The sequence below is a fragment of the Rosa rugosa genome, chromosome 1 (assembly GCF_958449725.1).
Source record: "Rosa rugosa chromosome 1, drRosRugo1.1, whole genome shotgun sequence".
In the NCBI taxonomy this organism is placed as follows: Eukaryota; Viridiplantae; Streptophyta; class Magnoliopsida; order Rosales; family Rosaceae; genus Rosa; species Rosa rugosa.
This window is the reverse complement of record NC_084820.1, coordinates 16,632,441-16,650,004: the sequence shown is the minus strand read 5'-3', so window position 1 is coordinate 16,650,004 and position 17,564 is coordinate 16,632,441. Positions and strand designations below refer to the sequence as shown.

Sequence of the window (17,564 nt, the reverse complement as noted above, 5' to 3'; positions counted from 1 at the left end):
CCAAATCCGTATCCGACAGATTAACGGATACCCGATCCACTAATCTGACCCGTTTATAATTTCAATATTTTAAAATTTTAAATAGTAATATTAAATTTGATACCTCATAAAATATTAATAAAATATTAAAACAACATGAAGAGTATCTCTTCAAAGTAGAGTTACATTATCAAAATTCTTAATGCTTCTTGGAATCTTGGGTGATGGACTGACCCTTAGATTTCTGCAAAATATTTATATTAGAAATTCTTAATATTTTATATTTTAAAAAAATAATAATATATTAATATAAAATAATATTTTATTATTACGAAAACGGGCCGGATCATTAACGGATCGGATCGACCTAAATCCGTATTTGATTCGTTAAATAAACGGGTTAATCATTAACGGATCAACGAATCAAAATTTTCAATCTAAACCCGTCCATTTACAAGTCTAGGAGCAATCTAAGATGGTCGTAGGTACCAAATTACTATTTTTATACACATAGAGCTCGCCATAAACTCGAATGTCTTAGATTTGGATTTTCACCGGCGGAATATATGAATGGACATGCATGTATGTGTAATTTTTATTTTTTTTTAATAATTTTTTCATCTTTGTTTCTCAGAACTATTTACACTTGAGAACAGATAAGATATCAACTTGATGACAATAATTAACTCGTTGAAGAATAAATCCTTCTTCTCATTTCCTGCTTGTGAAGAACTCAACCACTTCAATAGAAATATATTCATGATTTTTTTGTGTCGGTTTTACTTTTCCTTGCCGACTCCGTAGTCCGTACATAAAAAACAAACAGAGATCTACAGTCATATACTTATAGATAGAGGTGTCACTGTTGCGTGCCATGAAGTAGAAGGCAGAAGCATGATCCGTTCTTTGTGGGAAAAAAAGCTTGCTACTCGATCATGATCGAGTACTACATGCATGTAACTTCAGCTATGGTGCTTCAGCAAATTATGAGATACAATGACAAACAAAATAAACAAGCAAATTAAAAAGAAGAAGAAGAAAGCAGTGAAAATTGAATGAGATTATAGAGAAGGGAAAAATTCACCAACGGTGTCTGGACACTTAGGGGACTTTCAGAATGATACCTGAACTTACAAAGTTATCAATGTGATACCTGGACTCATTTTTTCGTATCAACATCGTACCTATGACCACTTTCCGTAACGGCTCCGTGACGGAAATTGGCCGTAGGTATCACATTGATACGAAAAAATGAGTCCAGGTATCACATTGATAACTTTGTAAGTTCAGATATCATTCTGAAAGTCCCTAAGTGTCCAGACACCGTTGGTGAATTTTTCCCAATTTTGCATGTGCAATGCACGTGAGTCACTTAATGAAGACAAAATGACCGATTTACCCTCAAATTCTTTCTTTCTTTTCTTTTATTTTTTTCTTTATTCTTCTTTCTTTCTTTCTTTCTTTCTTTCTTCTTCTTCTTTTCTGGTTTCTTCTTCCCCTGATTTGAATCATCAAGATTCAAATCATCTTGCTCGTCCGATTCCCACCGCCGATCGCCGATCAAACACCGCCGCTGCGTCTCAATCCACCTTCATGCACCACAAATGTTTCTGGTTCCCCCAACTTCAAATCCTATAGCAAATTGAAATTGTGGATTGAGACTTCACCGCTCACTCTGAGTTCATCCCCGCCGCCGCCACCAATGACTTGACCACCACCACTCTCGTTCTCTCCTCCGACCCCCTTTTATACACCATTGATCAGAAACTCAGAGCCCGCCAGCCCTCCACTCTTAAATCACAGCTCCAATCACACCCCTCCATCCTCTCCTTCTTCCCGACATGCAACACCACCTCCACACCATCCTCACCTGCAACTTCATCGGTTTAGCCGACAACTTCGGCCTCTAGCCCAACTTCGATCAGAGGCAATTTTAGGCAGACAAAGATTAACAACTTCGGCCTCCACACCATTCTCACCTGCAGAAAATTCGAGCTGTTCTTATTCACCAGCTTCGCCACTCCGCTGCTACCCACCATTGTGCCTCGCCGATTAGTAAACAAAGGACTCGGAGCCTCCACCATCGAGAAATTGAGGCTCACGTTCTGCGTGTCCTGCGCGGAGGATATCGGCATCGTCAGAGAAAATGTTGTATGAACATAAATTTAGTTTGGGTTCCACGGTGGCAGCTAGTCGAGCTCGTTGATTGTGGCCTTGGCTTTCTTGATTAGCCAATCGACGACCTTGCTAGGCTGGTCGTATCCAAGCCGGTCCTGCATGTCGTAGAATTGAATGGCGGTGTGGGCGACGAGCCTGATGCTGCGATCCCTGGGGCCTTTGGTGGTGCAAACCTTGCTGTGGCTGTCCTTCCGGCCGGTGGCCCTTAGAATGTGGCCTTGAGCCTCCACGATTTCGCTAGCGGTGGAGGAAGAAGCAGTCCTTATCCCCAAACCCAATCGAGAAGCAGCGGAGGATGACGTTGTTGTGCGGTGGTGGAGGTTGTTGTGGTCAAGTCATTGGCGACGGCGGCGGGGATGAACTCGGAGTGAGCGGTGAAGCCTCAATGCACAATTTCAATTTGCTATAGGATTTGAAGTTGGGGAAACCAGAAACATCTGTGGTGCATGAAGGTGGATTGAGACGCAGCGGCGGTGGGAATCGGACGAGCAAGATGATTTGAATCTTGATGATTCAAATCAGGGGAAGAAGAAACCAGAAAAGAAGAAGAAGAAAGAAAGAAAGAAAGAAAGAAAGAAAGAAAGAAGAATAAAGAAAAAAAGAAAAGAAAGAAAGAATTTTAGGGTAAATCGGTCATTTTGTCTTATTTGAGTGACTCACGTGCATTGCACGTGCAAAATTGGGAAAAATTCACCAACGGTGTCTGGACACTTAGGGACTTTCAGAATGATACCTGAACTTACAAAGTTATCAATGTGATACCTGGACTCATTTTTTCGTATCAATGTGATACCTACGACCAATTTCCGTCACGGAGCCGTTACGGAAATTGGTCATAGGTACGACATTGATACTAAAAAATGAGTCCAGGTATCACATTAATAACTTTGTAAGTTCAGGTATCATTCTGAAAGTCACTTAAGTGTCCAGACACCGTTGGTGAATTTTTCCCTATAGAGAATACTGAACAACGTACAATTTCATAGAGCGCTGTCCTTGAATAAAGGAAAAAAAATATCTTACATAGTTTGTCATAATATACGTCTGTCAAGAGTTGCATTATATATATATATATATATATAAAACTTTTGTCTACGTCATATAATTTTTGACGATACATCAACTAGAAAACAAAACTTCAATCTAATCGAACCCGTACACTATGAATGCTTTTTATATGAGCTACATCCCCAACTTAAAATATTGGTATGTTTTGATTTGTACATGATCATTGTAAAAAATTTAACGGTTTATGATTCTTATAGTTTATAGGGCCACCATTGAACAACAATTTCTTACAGCTCGGTAGTCTTACTGTTTTTCCTCTTTCATATTTTGTCAAAATAAATAGTCATTTTGATCAGAGTTATATATTTTCTTACAATACATCAACTCAAAATATGACTTCAATGAAGATTGATGCAAGGAATTGAATTTCGTACCCTATGAAGGTACTTTTTAACTTCTAGATTTTAACCGTGTATTATTAATTATCAAATCATCTATAGTAACACTATCGAATATGATTTATTAGAGTTCAATAGAATTAGATTCGAGTACTCCCTAAACACGGTTGAACTTATGACTTTTTGACTTAGTTCTATACTCTCATTTTGTCAGAACAAAGTAATAGCGGAATTGCATATCATCCATAATGAAATCTTTGAAATGAGAAGATTGTCAACGTTCAACAACAAACGTAGAGAAGTGTTTATCTATTTTATTCAAGTATCCCATGACTAAACTAGTAATTGTTTGACACATTAGAGTTCAAACCAAAGCACTTAAGAAGATGCTAATTAAGTACAGTCTTAACATTGTTCATTGTCAAGATGTCATTGTTCTTAGCTTTGGTGGATGCAAATTGACCTTTTGCAAAGCTACTGCTTTTGGTGGTCTTCCTCAAACAGCCATGGCCCAACCACCAACTTCAGCAGTGCACCATTCCTGGCTTTCTCTTCCCTCTATAGGATCATTTACCTGCTTTCTAAAAATAAAGAAAAATATAACTTTGCTGTGGAGCTTTTTAACCCAACATTTTATTCCTTGAATCAAGAAAGGGATAGATCTCTAAGCTCCTTAAAGCATAGGGGTAAAAGGAGCTTTTGTTAACAAAGTAAGACTATCCTAGTCTTTGTTGTTCATGCAAGAATGGTCCACCCCTCTCAAATCTTGGATTAATTAAATCCAAAACTGATCACCTACTCACTCTTTTTGAGTAATTTTTCCTATAAAGAGCCAAAAGGGTTAGTAAAGCTGGTGTCACATAAAGAATCATAGAAAGCAAAGGGGAAATTAAAGAAGTGTAATAATGCATTCCATGGTGAATAGTAAGTAGATTCCTTAATGCAGTGAAAGACCCCAAATTAGGGTTGGTGCCAATAAATTCAATGGGTTTGGTATTTCAAAAATTATAATATAAGAACAAAAGAAGATATGGTGGTCCTTTTGACGCTGTGTAGCATCAAAATGAGGACAGGTTGGAGCTATCAAAATGAAAGCAGGACCTCTTCTGATTTCTGGAAAATGAATGCAGACTTCTTTCTCCTACATTGTGCTTAATTGCTTCATCACAAAGTTTTGGGTCCCCATTGTGCAGTAATGTGTATTTACTTGTACCATGTTAATCAATGTGCCTTGTCTACTGGGGCTTTTAGTTATTACCAATGGTACTTTGCAATGATAAAGACCTAAACTTTAAAGTTGGGCACCTTGCTATGATGCATGCCTCCATAAACAGCAGTTCATAATTTAATACCTGCTAGTCCAAATGAGAAAATTTGTTAATAATCTAACAATGATAATGTTCTGAATGCTCTGATGAATTTATATTACCTTATGACTAGGACTGACACAGAGCAAAATAATTCAATTCACTGCTTTTTGTATTAAGATCGATGACATTATAAATGCTTCAGACTCATGTATGTAAATTTCACTACTTGGTACTCAATTTTTCAATTGAGCTGCAGGCATTCACAAATTTAGACAGGGGGATGTGTGCGAGTGAACAGAACCGCCTTGCTCAAATATTATTGTTGCTTATTAAAGCAACTACTCATTGCTTCATTATTTTCTTTAAAATGAGAAAGTAAGATGTTCGTTGAAATGTCTCAAAGAAGAGAAATATCAAATATGATAAGTAAAGGAATAAAAGATTGCTCATGTATCGATGAACGAAAACTTTGTGTGAACTGAAAAAAGTTTTCAAAGAATTTATGGATTTTGTCGCTTGAAGAAGATTGACTCAAGTCATTAAGTAAATTTTACTCAAGCGTTACAGCCAGTAATATTATATTGTAAGGGAGCACTTAATAAAATAAAACAAGAGGGTCTGCAAAAAGTCAATCGAAATCTAAGAGAGGGTTCTGTAACTCCCCAACTCCACCTACACGTCATGTAGCCAAGATGCTATTCGCCTCATCCCTTTCTTTGTTTCTTAAATGAGAGCAGCGCAGAGAGAGCGAGAGAGAGAGAGAGAGAAGCAACAAAACAAAACAAAACAAAACAAGAAGGCTGAGTGCATTTAATCATTTCTCAGAGCCTTAATTTATATATCTTTCAGCTGCCGCAGATCACCTCCATAATTTACAGAGCATTTTGGTACCAAAGCTAGCTGTAGTAGCCTTTTCACATGGCCTCTCTTACTCCTCACTTACTCTCTCTCTGTTCTTCTTCTTCTTCTTCTTCAGGGGAGAGATGTGGGTTATGATTATGAACCACACACTCCACAAAAACCATGACCTCCCTAAACCCCACTCCTCTTCTTCTTCTTCTACTTCTAACTCTTCTAGCTCAATGCTCTTCTGGGCTCGACACAGACGGTCTTCTTCTCCTCTCCTTCAAACTCTCTATCCTCCAAGACCCTCAGCGAGTTCTTCAAACTTGGAACCCCTACGATACAACACCATGTTCATGGCGAGGTGTGACCTGCGCCACAATTCTCACTCCTCCTGAGAATATCTTCTACCCTAGAGTCATAGGCCTAGCTCTGCCCAGCTCTGCGCTTGTGGGTTCGATCCCTGCCAATCTTGGCATGATCGAACACCTTCAAAGCCTCAATCTTTCCGACAATTCCCTCAATGGGTCTCTTCCACTGTCTCTGTTCAACGCAACCGAGCTTCAAGTTTTGGACTTGGCATTCAATCGAATACTTGGTCCGCTACCCGAAACCATTTCAGGGCCCAAAAAACTCCAGCTTCTTAACCTCTCTGATAATGCCTTGGAGGGGAAGATACCCAGTAATCTTGCTTCTCTGAGCAACTTGACTGTGATTTCTCTCAAGAACAATTACTTCTCCGGCGAAATTCCGACTGGGTTTGCAGCCGTGGAGGTTTTGGATCTGTCTTCGAATCTGATCAACGGATCTCTGCCGTCGGATTTCGGCGGCGACAGTCTCCGTTACTTTAACGTCTCCCACAACGGACTCTCCGGCGCAATCCCAGCTAACTTCGCCGAGAAAATTCCCGGTAATGCGACCCTTGATCTCTCCTTCAACAACCTCACCGGCGAAGTCCCGGAATCTCCGGCTTTCTTGAACCAGGAAACGGCGGCGTTTCGCGGCAACCCTGATCTGTGCGGCGAAGCAACCGAGAACAACCCGTGCCCTATTCCTTCTTCACCTTCTTCCAATGCACCCAATTCTCCTCCGGCTTTTGCCGCAATTCCCAGAACGAGAAATTCCACCAACGCAGATGAAACTTCGCCGGGATCGTCGGAAAAATCCCAATCCGGGCTCAAAGCGGCGACAATCGTCGGAATCGTGGCCGGCGACATTGCTGGGATTGCAATTATCGCGATGGTGTTCTTGTACATGTACAGATTGAGGAAGAAAAAGAAGGAGAAGGAGAAGACAACAAGCGGCGACGTCACTACGCTGAAGAAAGAGGCCAACCCAGTAGTGACGGATTGGTCTTCTTCTTCATCAGAATCAAGAGGGTTCACGCGGTGGTCTTGCTTGAGAAACAAGAAGGGCGAACCAGAGGAGCAGAGCTCCGATTCCAGCAGCTCTTACAGCGAAGAAGTTCAAACGGAGCAGAATGGTCAGAAGGGTAGTGAGAGTAAACGGCAAACAGAGCAAGAACAGAGCAAAGGCGGCACATTGGTGACCCTGGACGGCGAAAAGCAGCTAGAGCTCGAGACTCTGCTTAAAGCATCAGCTTACATTTTGGGTGCTACTGGTTCTAGTATAATGTACAAGGCGGTTTTGGAAGACGGGAGTAGTCTAGCGGTTCGGAGAATTGGCGAGCATAGTGTCGACCGGTTCAAGGATTTCGAGAACCAAATCCGGCTCGTAGCGAAATTGGTCCACCCAAATCTGGTTCGAGTTCGCGGGTTCTTTTGGGGAGTTGATGAAAAGCTCATCATCTATGATTTCGTCCCAAATGGCAGCCTCGCCAATGCTCGTTACAGTAAGCTTTGTCTCTCTGTTTTTGCTGCTCTGTTTTGTGTGTGCACACGTTAGTAGAATACAGTAGGTTTTTGCTAAGTTGCGCATTGGATGTTGACGGTGAAGTAGGTGTTTAACTGATTAAAGTCAACCATATCTATGCGGTGGTCTTTACTAGTTTACTCTCTTTCTGGTGCTTCTGATAATGATACTCCGAAGCCAATTATTTTGGGAACAGCTAATATGCTATGTTTGCTCTTTGGCTCTTCGTTGCTTTCCATATCTGTCTTCTCATTTTTGTTTTGATATGGGAGTCACATAATGTGACAAATTCTGACTGATTCCGACAACACTTTAGCTATAATTGAGAGGTACGAAGCTAATTCTGGCGTCTGTGAAAATGTTTCAGGGAAGGTGGGCTCGTCGCCTTGTCATCTACCATGGGAAGCGAGGTTGAGGATAGCCAAGGGGGTGGCCCGTGGGCTAGGGTACCTCCACGAGAAGAAGCACGTCCACGGGAATCTCAAGCCCACCAACATTCTCCTCGGCGCTGATATGGAGCCCAAAGTCGGTGATTTTGGCCTCGAGAGGCTCTTGTCCGGTGATACGAGCTACAAAATAGGGAGCTCGACTAGGAATTTCGGAAGCAAGAGGTCGACGGCTTCACGTGATAGCTTTCAAGATTTCGCGTTAGGGCCCAGTCCGGGCCCTAGTCCGAGCCCTAGCTCGATGGGGACGTCGCCCTATCATGCGCCCGAGTCACTTCGGAGCCTCAAGCCCCACCCCAAGTGGGATGTGTACTCATTTGGGGTCATATTGCTTGAGTTGATAACGGGAAAAGTTGTGGTTGTGGATGAGTTGGGCCAGGGTCTTGGGCTAGCCGTCGATGATCCGAACCGCGCTTTTCGGATGGCGGATATGGCGATTAGAGGCGAGTTGGAGGGCAAAGAGGAACCCTTACTGGCTCTCTTCAAGTTAGGGTACAGTTGTGCATCACCAGTTCCACAAAAGAGACCAGCAATGAAAGAAGCCCTACAAGTTCTTGAGAAATTTCCATGTTCACCTTCATCATCATATTATTATGGCCACTTATAAATGTTTTGAACACTTAATGTGTAGAGAGTTGTATGTATGATTGACTAGTAGTTTTTCCTCTTCTTCTTCTTCTTCTTCTTCTGTTTCTTAATATCTTAAGCCTTTGTAGTTGGTTCATCCTCCACATTTTTTCTGTGAATCCATCTGTTTTTGAGAATACTGGCCCTTGTGATTCCAGTATTGATTGGCTAATTATGGTGTAATAGTCAATCGGGAGTTGGGAATTCATATTTTTCGGATCCTTGACTAGAGCTCGTGGAGTTGAAATAAATCAATAATATTGGGTCAGCAATATTATATGGCGATAGAAAGTTCTCATTATTGTACATGATCTTATATTATAATATCATAAGTTCATAACAATTCTACCTAGAGAAACATAATAATGCTAAATGATTCTCAAAAAAAAAAAAAAAAAAAAACATAATAATGCGAAAGGAGTAAACCGTTTAATAATATGTCTCAATGATATGGTTTCTGCTCACCCAGTCAAAAGTCCTGAGTTAGATAGTGACTCGCATGGAAAAATCAAAAATCTCATCATCTTGACAGTGTGATCCAGCACTTCTAACATAACTGCAGTGAATTACATGTTTTCCCTGCGGATGAGTGAATGTCAAGAGGGCACTTTTAACGTAATTTGTTACAGTGATCCGGCCAAAAATATTTCCGTAAAAAATACAAATTAGCATATATGAGAGTCTATAAAAAGACTAGTATTCGTTACAGATCTTCGAAGTCATAATTAGTTCAATTTTAGCCACTAGTATACACGTATGAGTGTCTATAACCGTTTTTTAAGTTGTGTGTGTGTGAAATCGTTGAATCGATCAAACAAGCATCTCAAAGCTCCTTTATTCCTCTCTTTTACATAAGCTTGAGGGACTTGAGAGTCTGCCTTCAAAGATAAATAATGACTCCTGGTTTGAATGATTTTTCAGTTATATTTTCTAAATTTTGGATAGTGGTTCCGGTATGTCATATTCTGATATTCGGACGAGTATAGGCAGTTTATGGTTATAACTTGCAGCTTATGACGCAAAGCTTTTGGTGATAACTAATGTATCCCTTGTTTACAAAATTATAGTCCAATAGAGCCACCGTGTTTGGGGAAGCTCATGGGAGTGAAGCAACACTTCTGATGGATCACATCACCAATAGGCGCTTCCGTTTAGTTTTCTAGAAGTGTAATGCTTCTCTTGGACCTTGGTTTTGTATGAAGAAGGAACATGCTGAAATGTAAGATCTAGAGTTTGCAGAGAAGGAAGAGAGAGAGAGAGCAAAGAGATAAAGAAGATGAAGAATAGTGGCTGACTTGAATTGATGATTCACGAGATTCTTACATAGCCTTTTATATAGAGTTAGGCTCAACTAATTCTGTTTAACCCTAACAAACTCAGCTAATTAGTTGTAGTAAGTAACTAATTCTTGACAACCATTCTTTTCATTACACGTGTCAGTCTTTATAACCACAGCTGTTGCTTTGTTGACTTGTTGCAAACCTTGACCATCTTGACCATGACCATGTTGACCATCCTTATAATCCTTACATCCCTCGCAAACTGATGCTGGGGACCAAGCATCAGGTTGGAACAAAGATATCTGAACTGAGGAGAATCAAGTCCTTTTGTGAAGATATTTGCTAGCTGTTGCAAGGAAGGAACAAAACGAAGAGCTAGCTAGGTCACCGTTAGCCACTTTTTCCCTAGTGAAATGCACATCAACCTCCACATGTTTGACTTTGGAATTATGAATTGGATTCGAAGCAAGAGCCAAGGCTGAAACATTGTCACAGTGTAATGTTGGAGCTGAAGGTAACTTGACATGAAGATCATTCAACAAATGTCACAGCCAAAGAACTTCAGAAGCAGTATCTGCCATAGCTCTATACTCAGTCCCTGTTGAAGACCTTGAGACTGAAGTTTGCTTGCGTGAGCTCCAAGAGATTGGACAATTACCAAGAAAAATGACAAAACCAGTTGCATGTGCTCCTTCTATCATTAGGGTCACCAGCCCAATCTGAGTCGGTAGAGGCTCTTAACTCCAATGGTGCAGCTCTAAAAGTAATCTCATAGTTCCTAGTACCTTTGATGTACCTTAGAATGCGCTTGACTGCCAGAAAATGTACTTTAGTTGGACTTTGCATAAACTGACACACATAATTGACACTGTAGGCAATGTCAGGTCTGGTAAAAGTTAGATACTGCAAGCATCCTACAATACTCCTGTATGTTTTGACATCATTAAATGGAGCTCCCTCATCTTTGAGCAACTTGGAATAAGGTAAACATGGAGTGATGCTGGCATTACAAGCAGTCATTCCAGCTTTATGAAGTATATCATTTGCATACTTAGCTTGTGAAATGAATAAACCTCCATCTGGTAAATAGGTAATCTGTAACCCCAAGAAGTAATGTAATAGTCCCAAATCCTTCATGTCAAATTCTTCCTGAAGAGCATCTTTAACATACTGAATTGCTGAAGCACTATTGCTTGTAAGTATAATATCATCTACATATAGGAGTAGATATACCTGAGAAGGACCAGAACTCTTAATGAATAAAGAGGGGTCCGCAATAGAACACTTGAAACCCAGCTGTGGTAGGAAAGAGGTAAATCTTTCATTCCAAGCTCTTAGAGCTTGTTTAAGGTCATAAAGTGACTTTTGTAACTTGCAGACATGTGTTGGACACCTTGGATCCTCAAAACCAGGTGATTGGGACATATATACTTCTTCCATCAAAATGCCATGAAGAAAAGCATTCTTAACATCTAGTTGATGTAATTTCCACCCAAATTAAGCTGCCATAGCAAGAGCAAGTCTCATAGTTGTATGCCTAACAACTGGATTAAAAGTCTCTTCATAATCAATACCTTCTTCTTGACTAAAACCCCTTGCTACCAATCGTGCTTTCTGCCTTGCAATGGAGCCATCTGAATTTTTCTTTACCTTAAAAATCCATTTACAGCTTACCACATTCTTATCAGCTTGAGGAGGAACTAAACTTCAAGTTCCTTGATTGGTTAATGCATCAAATTCTTCTTGCATTGCTTGCTTCCTGTAATGACCTTGATTTTCAATTTAATTTCTTATATTTTGTGTGGAATTAATAAAGTTCATTTGCATAAATTTTAGTCTCAAAGACTTGCTCTTTCAGGATTATTTGAGAAATCGAAATATAAAGAAATAACAAAAGCTTGAAACGTACGATTTTAGAAATTGATTTTTTATACGTACGGAATTTGGGAATGCTTCCTTCATGAAAGTTGTAGAGCGCGTCGATACAAGTTCGTGTATATGTGGAACGCAAAAATTGGAGTTCGTACGAATTAGTTATCTCTTTCAGAAGAAATTTCCAATTTTGGTATATAAGGAAGAAACCCTAGCATTTTTGGAAACTTTCCATTTTTCACCCGGCCTTCCTTTTTGGAAACCACTGTTCATTCTCTCTCTCTCTCTCTCTCTCGCGCGCGACCGAGCCCAGAAACAGGGCAAGCTTCACTGAGCTCTCCCTCCCTCCACCGGCCGTCAATCGACATCGGACAACTTCCATTGGCTCCGCCTCGACCTTGCACAGCTGCCAGTGGCAGCCTTGCGCCCCGGCATGGTGGGAAACGGTGGCGGGAAGCTCCGTCCGGTTTAACCCCGATTTGGTTCCAAGCTTGATAACTCGAGCTACCGGCCACCAATCCTCACCAAACTTCACCCACGAGCTCACCTAAACTTCCTGAAGCTCCCAGAAGCAGCCTTGCACGGCGGCGCGGCCCGTAGCAGCGGCTGCAAGTCAACCCCGATCTAGATCGAAACAGAGCTATCGATCCAAATATCTCGGGCTACAGGTCGTCGTTTTGAGTGATTCTTGAACCAGTGAGCTCACCTTGAGTTGCTGAACAAATATACTGAAGGGATCGAAGCGAGTGTGTGAGCCCCGGAAAATTTATCGAGCTTAAATTGAGATCGTTCAACAAATTATTTATTTACGATCTCGGTAATTATCAAAGTGCTCGAGAATATTTGCAGAAATTTTCATAAAGTGAAATCCTCAATATAGGAGTTGGATAATAAAGTACACGACACGACGAGTTCGTGGAAATTTTCGGGGAATTTTCCGGTTACCCGAGCTATTTATAACGATTTTCCGAAGTGGTGGAATTTTAGAAAATAAATTAAAGAAATCGGATTTTCTGCGGTGCAATCCTAGCCGTCCAAAACCTCCACCGCTTCATCAGGTCCGTCTAAAGTAATTAGAGGAAGGTTATAAATAGAGGAGAGGCTGATCGAACGTTCCAGATCAGTCTGGAGGTACCGAGCGCTCTCGATCTTTCTCGGTGCCTGATGACCCGCGACCAGGCCCGAACGTATTTTCGCCGTCCGGCCACCGATCCCTGACGGACGACCACCATCTGCTTCATCTCCGCGTCGCCTACCTCCCTACATCCTCAGATCGTCCATGCACTGACGATCAACGGAGCAGCAACGACGGGAAGCCCCGAGCTTTCTCCGGCCACCTCTGCAACTTCCGGCGACCGATTAAGCTGCATTTGGTATGGAAACTCACCTCCTCGTCATGCTCAACACCCTAGTAAAATTAGTTTTTCGATTTAATCAAGTTTTGACGATTTTGCGTTTCTGGGTAGCCACGGCTCCGCCGTGTTCTTCGACACCGGAGACATTTCGGGCACTTCTGGGCTTAGTTTCCATCTCGAGTTCACCTGTAGACGAGGAATTAAGAGGCTTGCTGGGTTGTTGGCATCAAAATCTTCAGCTCAGCAACATTCCAGTTCCGGCAAGAGGTTCTGTAAACCTGAGCTTGATCAGCGTAGAGTTTTGAAGGTATAATTTCAAACCTTGAATTGAAAGGCTGTTCTTGTGACGAATTCGAACATGTGGGCTGAAGGGTTCTTGAATTATTTCCGTCTTGGTATTTTGGTTACTGTTGCCGGTTGGTTTTGGTTGAATTGTGTAGTTTTGGTGGTTTGACAATATGTTTGAACTGGGAGGACAGATTGAATGAATTGTTGTGCTGTGGTTGAGATTGAGATATCCTGGTTATAAGTTTGAATGCATAGGCAGAATGGGTTGTCGTGTATTTATTTGAATGGACTTGGATGATCAAGTTTATGTTTTGTTAGCTTTGCCTTGGCTGTTGGTTGAACGATATTGTTGATGCATTTTTATTCAAGACTAGTATTTGGGATTAGTGTTGAAGTGAAATTATATGGTGAAAGTGGCCTAAAGTAGTGTATGGGTGTCCTCAATAATTCCGTCGAATTATTGTGCGACACAATCGTTAAGTAAAGAAAAGAAATTAATGTGTATACATGTATTGGGTGGCCTTAGTAAATCGGGTGCACTCAATATATGTTTGGTGGATAACGTAACTTCAAGTGAATGTTCGATAATTAAGATTATCGAACCTATCTCGATTGGTCAAACAATGGTCAAAGTTGGTCAACTCCTGGTCAAATTAGGAAAAGTTGGTTGTACGATTTGTTAATCGTCGAGATTTCAGTTATTAATTCAATGCGATATTAACTATCGAAATGTCGGAACTTAGGACTCTAGCTACCCGAGGAACGGAAGGTTCGTGATCTCCGAACAATGTGAAATGGTAAAGCTTCGAAATCTAGGTAGGGGACTCGGGACTTTCTATTGGCTAATGGTTTTCCATATTTGATTATATACGTGATGCATGATGAAAGTACACTGTTAGTTCAAATTTGAAATGTTTTTAAGTTAACGTGCGTATAAGATTGTTGATGGCGGTGTGTGAGAGCGGAAAGGTGGTCGATGACTTCCTTGGGGATTAGCCACCCCTAAACCTCCGGAGGGTTAGCTACACCGGTCGGACGGTGCGCAATCGCAATGTTGACCCGGTTCCGTGTGTGTAGCTAGTGTGTTAATTTTGGCGCTCTGTGACTGGTATGGTCAAATGTTGGTTCTACGGAACCAAGCCATCAGGTAAATCGCACGTAGTTTTCTAATCATGCATCGGGTTTTAAGAGAAATGATATTTTAAGTTTGTCGTTCTTACATATATATTCGCTTTGTTTTCACACTGGGCCCAAATCCAAATTATTACAAAGTTTTAGTTGATTTTCAAACTTAGCCGGAGTATGTCCCATAGAGCAGCGAGGACGAAAGCTCACCCCTACAACAGTGTATGTGCAGGTACTGTGCACTGGTAACGGGATTGTAGCGGACGGAGCTGGGTGCGCGGAATTTGATAACCCTTCCGGATGGTAAACGAGTTTCTGATGTACTCTCGATCTTTATTTCTTGATCCAGGCTATTCCGAAACTTCTTATTAAATGTTCATGTTGTGGTTAAGCCTATTAACCCTCGACCAGTCAAAAATGACAAGTTCTAGACGAACAAAGTGAATTTTGTAATTTCAAGAAGTTTTCACCTCAAAAGTTCTTGTAGCTTCCGTTGTGTTTTTCAAATAAAATGCCTAGCGGCTCTCTAGGATGTAAGCCGAGCGTTCGGTTTATGTTTTAGAGACTCGCGGCACTGTAATGAGCTTAAGCTGGTGAGGGGTAGCTTCGGGCGTTACAGAGTGGAGGAGGTTTTTACGCAGATCGGAGCTCTCGCCGGATTCTGGAAATTTTCCGGCCACCATAGCTTCTAAGGTAGATTTCGATCCCTTCCTGATGTTTTTTGATGTCATGCCTTTAGAGTTTTTTGATAAGCATGATGAGATGAAGAGGAGCAGCCCAGCCCCGACACCATTGGTGGTGGTCGGCGGTGGCTCTGCCACTAACTCCGGCAGCCCTTTCCGGCCACCTCCGGGGGTCAAAAATATTGTTTCTGTACATTTTTAGATTCTACATCTCAATACGATCATTTCGATGTATTATACACATTTTTTTGGATATCGTATGATTTAGTTATGAATTTTACAATTTCGATCGTTTGATTTGTGATCTGTGAAGATCGGACCGTCTGATTGACTTGCAATTTTGTTATATTGATCGTATGACTGTCCCAATGACTTTGTGTGGTCATGAGCGATGATCCGACCGTTGGATCATTATTAAGTGTAGTTTATTGAATCGGTTACTAAATTAGGATCGTGTTGATTAGGTGATTGACGGATCGATTGAGGACGATTTAGGATCGTTGTTTTTAGGCTGTTGAGGGAAGACGCAGCTGGATTGGAGGTGAGTAAATCTCACGTGGTTCATTTACGAACCGAGTTTTTAATCGTCAGAATTGATTGATATTTGTAAATCGTTTTCAAAATAAAGTTTTCTTTGAAATAATATGAACTTGATTGACTACGGTTCATAGGGCTACGGCTCACAGGTAATGAAAATGAATTTAAGTATAAAATGAATTTCTTGGTTTTAATGCGTATGAACTATAGTTGGTATTAGTGGTCATTCCTGCGTGAATGACTACGTATATATATATTTATGTGAAATATATATCTGGATGGTGTGGCATTGTGATATGTGGAATTTTGTTGATTTATATTGTTGAAAGAGTTATTTGGAGTTGTGATGTGACAATTGTGAGTCAGAAGGTTTCAGTGGTAAACCTAGGTTTATTCTGAGGACCGAAGGGTCCGAAGTTTGAAGGTTACAGTGGTAACCTGGATTTCTATTCTGAGGACTGAAGAGTCCGAAGTTTGAAGGTTACAGTGGTAACCTGTATTTCTATTCTGAAGACCGAAGGGTCTGAAGTTTGAAGGTTACAGTGGTAACCTGGATTTCTATTCTGAGGACCAAAGGGTCTGAAGTTTGGTCGTAAAGTTGAACCTCGGCAGTGGTGACAGGTTACGATTCAGTTTCTATTATGAGGACCGAAGGGTCTGAAGTTTGGTCGTAAGGTTGAATCTCGGCAGAGGTGACAGGTTACGATTCAGTTGAGCTTGAGTCTGTCGTAGTTCAGGGAAGGTTTTTGGGGTTTTGTGTTTGTGTTTACGTGAGATTTGGATTTCTATGAATTCTATTGTTTTCTTTAATTGTAATCTCCTGAACTAAAATTCGACGCAGGGATTACTATAATTTGAATTAGGTGACTTTGGTGATCTCCTGAACTAAACTTTCGATGCAGGGATTACTAATTGTTATCTTGTGTGATTGTATGTTTGGTTGTGTTTGTGATCTTAAATATTGTTGCTTTAATTCATCTCACGAATTGAGAAATTATAAGCATGCGTGACGTGAGTCACTTTAATTGAGTTTACTCATACGGGCTGAAAAGCTTACTAGGTTTGTTGTTTACAATCCCGGTGCACTATTCCATGGTGTAGCGGTTGTTCCTGCAGGTCAGGATCCCCAGGGCTGAGATCGAGGCGAGGAGTACAGGCAGCGCTAGGTTCATAACCCATTTTTGTTAGCGTACTGTTGTTTTTGGTATGCTCCTAGTGAGCGTTTACATTTGTATATCCATTCGCTGGATTTTTGTAAACACTTGTAGTTGTTACTCAGATTTATTTGAAAAAGTTTCTTGTAACTATAAGAGTTGGTTTAATTATCGCGTTTCGGATTTGAATATCTTTATTTGAAATTCGGGGCGTGACACTTCCAAACTGGTATTTCCATGGCCTTTTTATATGAAGAAGGTTCTATAGCATTGAGATCACAGGCAGCAAAAGCAACAAATGCCTTCTTTTTGAATATTCCATTCTTGCTTCTAGTTGTCATGGCATGAACATTAACTGAAACTGTAGAGACCTCAGATTGAGGAATGAAGTTGGATATAATACCAGCTGTCTCTGTAGAAGGAGGATCCAAATGAATCTCAATGGCTGAGATGGGAATATACACTTCTTCAGGTTGAAGAATGAAATTACTTGAAGAACTGGGAACAGTTTTATCTATATCAGATAAATGAGGAGCATAAAGCTGAAGTTGCCCTGCAATAGGAGACATGGAATTCTGAGATTGCCATACATTAGAAGGCACTGAGATC

At 40.9% G+C, this 17,564-nt stretch overlaps 1 protein-coding gene and 1 long non-coding RNA gene across 2 annotated transcripts; both read left to right on the top strand.

Moving 5' to 3' along the window:
* Positions 1 to 5,570: 5,570 nt before the first annotated feature.
* On the top strand, positions 5,571 to 8,721 carry LOC133721208 (probable LRR receptor-like serine/threonine-protein kinase At4g37250). Its single transcript, XM_062147758.1, has 2 exons — positions 5,571 to 7,568; positions 7,956 to 8,721. The coding sequence occupies exons 1-2, from the start codon at positions 5,897 to 5,899 to the stop codon at positions 8,639 to 8,641; spliced, it is 2,358 nt and encodes a 785-aa protein (XP_062003742.1). The 5' UTR covers positions 5,571 to 5,896; the 3' UTR covers positions 8,642 to 8,721.
* Positions 8,722 to 12,936: 4,215 nt separating this feature from the next.
* Positions 12,937 to 13,775, top strand: LOC133727407 (uncharacterized). Its single transcript, XR_009855163.1, has 2 exons — positions 12,937 to 13,186; positions 13,280 to 13,775. It is a non-coding gene; the product is annotated as an uncharacterized LOC133727407 (long non-coding RNA).
* Positions 13,776 to 17,564: the final 3,789 nt, after the last annotated feature.